We start from the raw sequence: 4,001 nt of genomic DNA on the forward strand, positions 1-4,001 counted from the left end.
ATTTTGTGACCCAAGACTATTCCTTCTCGCATCATGAAGTGACATTTCTCCCAGTTGAGAATCAGATTGGTCTGTTGGCATCTTTCTAACACAAGGGAAAGGTTAGTTAAACAATTATCAAAAGAAAAACCAAATACCGAGAAGTCATCCATGAAGACCTCCATATGCTTTTCGAGCATGTCCGCAAAAATGGAGGTCATGTATCTTTGAAATGTGGCTGGTGCATTACATAACCCGAATAGAATTCTTCTGTAAGCAAAAATACCATAGGGGCATGTAAAAGTTGTCTTATCTTGTTCTTCCGGCGCAACCGCTATCTGATTGTATCCAGAGTATCCATCAAGGAAACAATAGTACTCATGACCTGCCAACCTTTCCAACATCTGGTCAATGAATGGTAACGAAAAATGATCCTTTCTGGTCGCCAAATTCAACCTTCTGTAGTCGATGCACACACGCCACCCCGTGACCGTCCTTGTAGGGAGTAACTCATTTTTCTCATTCCTTACGACTGTAGTCCCTCCTTTCTTCGGGACCACATGAACATGAATCACCTAAAAGCTATCGGATATGGGATAAATTTGAAGGAGAAGGGCGATCCAAAACGCAGCGGAATTTAAAATTTCTCCTTTAGTGATCCTTACGAATGGGCATGATCAGTGATAGAATTGTTACCTCTTGTGGTGATTGTAACCTTTGATGCAGATCTACGGGGCGATCACAAACGTTGAACGATGACAATGCCTCTACTCAATCCACACGAACGGATTCCTTCAATCTCAGTGTTAGCTGCTACGAATGAAGGCTTTGAGAGAGAGAGAGAGAGAGAGAGAGAGAGAGAGAGAAACGAAATTACAACTGCATAAATGCTTCTACACAAGGGTTCTATTTATAGAACCACTTGTGTGGGCTGCAAGCTAAAAAGCCCACTCAAGTGTATGTGGCCCATATCTTATAATATGCCAATATCACTTAAGCGCGTGGTACCTTACCATATTCCGTATTCTACTTAAGTACACCGTACCTTACGATGTTCTACAATTCACTTAAGTGCATCGTACATTACGGTATTCCTTAGTTACTCTATCTCTCATCAATCCGTCCTTTTGTGTGTGACCTTATAGGTTTTCGCGGCATTGGCAATTATATTAAATCACGTATTTAACATAATAAACAGTGAGCGGTATCTAGCAACACATCACTGCTACCCAAGACACGAAAATGTCATGTGATCTGACAAATCCTTTTGTGATGATACTTATGTGTACAATTACCCTTTTGCCCTTATGTCTATATTGAACACAAAGCATATACCGTGTCATCCTTGTCCAGTTCAATATTGGGCCCATAGACATTTATCCTGTCACGCAGGATGGGCAAATTCCATCTAGGTCACTCATGTCCCTTAACATGCTTCGTGGAGTACCCATCAACTATCTTTATGGTCATCCAATTATGAACAACGTTTGATCAACAATAAGGCACTCGACTCTACATCTAGGGTCCATAGTGGTTTCAGGTCGAAGGGTGGTATACACCATTATCACCATGAGAATAACTTATGACACTTTGCATAACATTCTATATAGTATTCTCATAGCGGGTCAATCCAGTATAAATATTACTCTTAATATTCATACCTATGTTTAAGACTTGATAACTTCTTATCCATGATGCATGAGATGTGATCATCAGTCTATATACATAATAGTCTTAATGCTTTAATGTTATCCCACTTCACAATAAAGCTCGACTACGGATACTTTAGGAATAGTGTCCTTATGTTTAATGTGATCTCATGATTAAGTCACACTTGATACATTAAACGGACTATCTATTCTAGGGACTTTATTAAACAAACATAATAAAGAAAAAGCCTTTTATTATTAATAAATAATTCGATACAAGTACCAAAAGTATTGGCCTCTAGGGCTTACACCAACAAAATTAACCCAACATCTAATAGTTTAACAACCTCTTTCCTAACCACTTCCTTCATTATGGGATTTAGTCTTCTTTGTGGTTGCACCACTGGTTTTTGACCATCCTCCATGAGAATTTTATGTATACATACCGTAGGGCTAATTCCCTTCGAGTCTTCTATCGCCCATCCCATTGCACTTTTGTGCTTCTTCAAAACCTTGACAAGCTTGTCTTCTTGAGAAACATCTAGATTAGAGCTTATAATAGTCGGGCATTTCCTTTCGGGATCTAGAAAAACATACTTGAGATTTTCAGGCAATTGTTTCAGCTCAGCCACTTTCTTGGTCTCATCTTTCTTTTCCTCAACTTGGGGTTCCATTAAGTTTTCCCATCGGAGTGATCGGGATCCCTTACAGGGCGGTTGTGTTGCCATCATAGTTAACACTTCCATTTCCTTTTCATCAACTTCTTAAGTGTCTTCAGAGATTGATAGACTTAGAACTCTCTCCAAGGGCAATTTTTGTTCACCTAAAGGATTTTCTTTCAGAATCATTTGATCAATCACCTCTATGTGTTGACTGGTGGCCACATCATCTTTGTATTTCATGGTGTTGCGCACATCAATTTTTAACTCTTCGTCATAAACTGTTAGAGTCATGGTGCCCTCTTCTATATCTATCAAACATCTCCCGGCCTCCAAAAATGGTCTACCAAGAATGAGCGGTATCTCTTCATCTTCCGGCATTTCTAAGATCATAAATTCTACTGGAAACACAAACTTATCAATCTTCACAAGAACATCTCCCACCACTCCATAAGGTCTCTTCACAGAGTGGTCAGCAAATTGAAGTGTCATTCTGGTATCCTGCACTTTTCCAATCCCCAACCTCTTGTAGATGGATAACGGCATGAGACTCACACTTGCCCCCAAGTCTATAAGGGCCTTTTTGAAAGATCTATCCCCGATAGTGCAAGGGATAGTTACCGAGCCTCAATCTTTTTTCTTTACCAGAATCTTCATACCCTGCAAAATAGCACTACAAGTTTCGGTTAGTACAATAGAGTCAGTGTCAGTGCTCCTCCTTTTTGAAATAATTTCCTTCATGAATTTAGCATAAGAGGTCATTTGCTCAAGTGCCTCCAAGAACGGAATGTTAATCTCAAGCTTTTTCAACATCTCCAAGAATTTCTCGAAGTTCTTCTTATGTTGTTCTTTCTTCTTATTTCTTGTGGGGAAAGGGAATTTAACAACCGACTTTGATTCACTAACTTTTTCTTTAACCACTAGTTTAGGTACCGTCACCTCTTCACTAACAACCTCATTTTCTTTTATCTCCAAATCAACTTCAAGCAATTGGTCTTCTTGATCATCATCTTTTTTAGGGACTTCTTTTGCCTTACCACTCCTTGTGGTTACCACACTCACACTATTATGCTCTCGTGGATTTGTAACTGTAGCACTCGGTAATGCACCTGGTGTTTGCGAACTCGCGAGTTGTTGAGCAATCTGACTCATTTGCACTTCCGGATTTTTTATTGAAGCACCAGTGTTTCTCAGATTACTTCTAGTCTCCTCTTGAAATTGTAAACTTTGAGCTGCCATTTTTTCAATGGCAATTTCCCAATCTGCTTTTCTTGGAACCTATTGTTGAAATTGTTGTTGGGATTGGTGAAACTGCTGCTGGTAAGGTTGTTGTTGTTGTGGTCGATACTGTTGTTGTGGTTGGCTTTGATATTGAGTGGGTGCTTGCTTCTGAACATTTCCTTACTGGTCCTTCCAGGAAAAATTTGGATGATTTTTCCGTCCAGGATCATACGTATTGGAGTAAGGATTATTCTGCTTCAGAAAATTAATCTCTTCTACCTGTTGTGCAGTTGCCACACAATGCATGGCAAAGTGAGGTCCTCCACAAATTTCACAACTAACAGCTTGAATAGGTTGGACCGATTGCATTTGTGCCACCGTTTGAGTGTCAAGAGTCATTTTCTTGAGTCTTCTCTCTACTTCAACTGTTATTTGATCTTCCATCTTCACAACTTGATTTGCTAGCTTGAGATCAATGATACCTTCAGGTTGA

The 4,001-nt window shown here is 39.6% G+C and overlaps 1 protein-coding gene across 1 annotated transcript; it reads right to left on the reverse strand.

Moving 5' to 3' along the window:
* Positions 1–2,914: 2,914 nt before the first annotated feature.
* LOC127093836 (uncharacterized) lies at positions 2,915–3,526 on the reverse strand. Its single transcript, XM_051032739.1, has one exon. The coding sequence runs from the start codon at positions 3,524–3,526 to the stop codon at positions 2,915–2,917; it is 612 nt and encodes a 203-aa protein (XP_050888696.1).
* Between the last annotated feature and the right edge of the window lie 475 nt (positions 3,527–4,001).

This window comes from Lathyrus oleraceus, chromosome 6, assembly GCF_024323335.1.
Source record: "Lathyrus oleraceus cultivar Zhongwan6 chromosome 6, CAAS_Psat_ZW6_1.0, whole genome shotgun sequence".
Taxonomy (NCBI): domain Eukaryota; kingdom Viridiplantae; phylum Streptophyta; class Magnoliopsida; order Fabales; family Fabaceae; genus Lathyrus; species Lathyrus oleraceus.

Bases quoted from the DNA above. Each gene is read 5' to 3' on its own strand.
- LOC127093836 (XM_051032739.1), bottom strand. From the start codon at position 3,526: ATGGCAGCTCAAAGTTTACAATTTCAAGAGGAGACTAGAAGTAATCTG.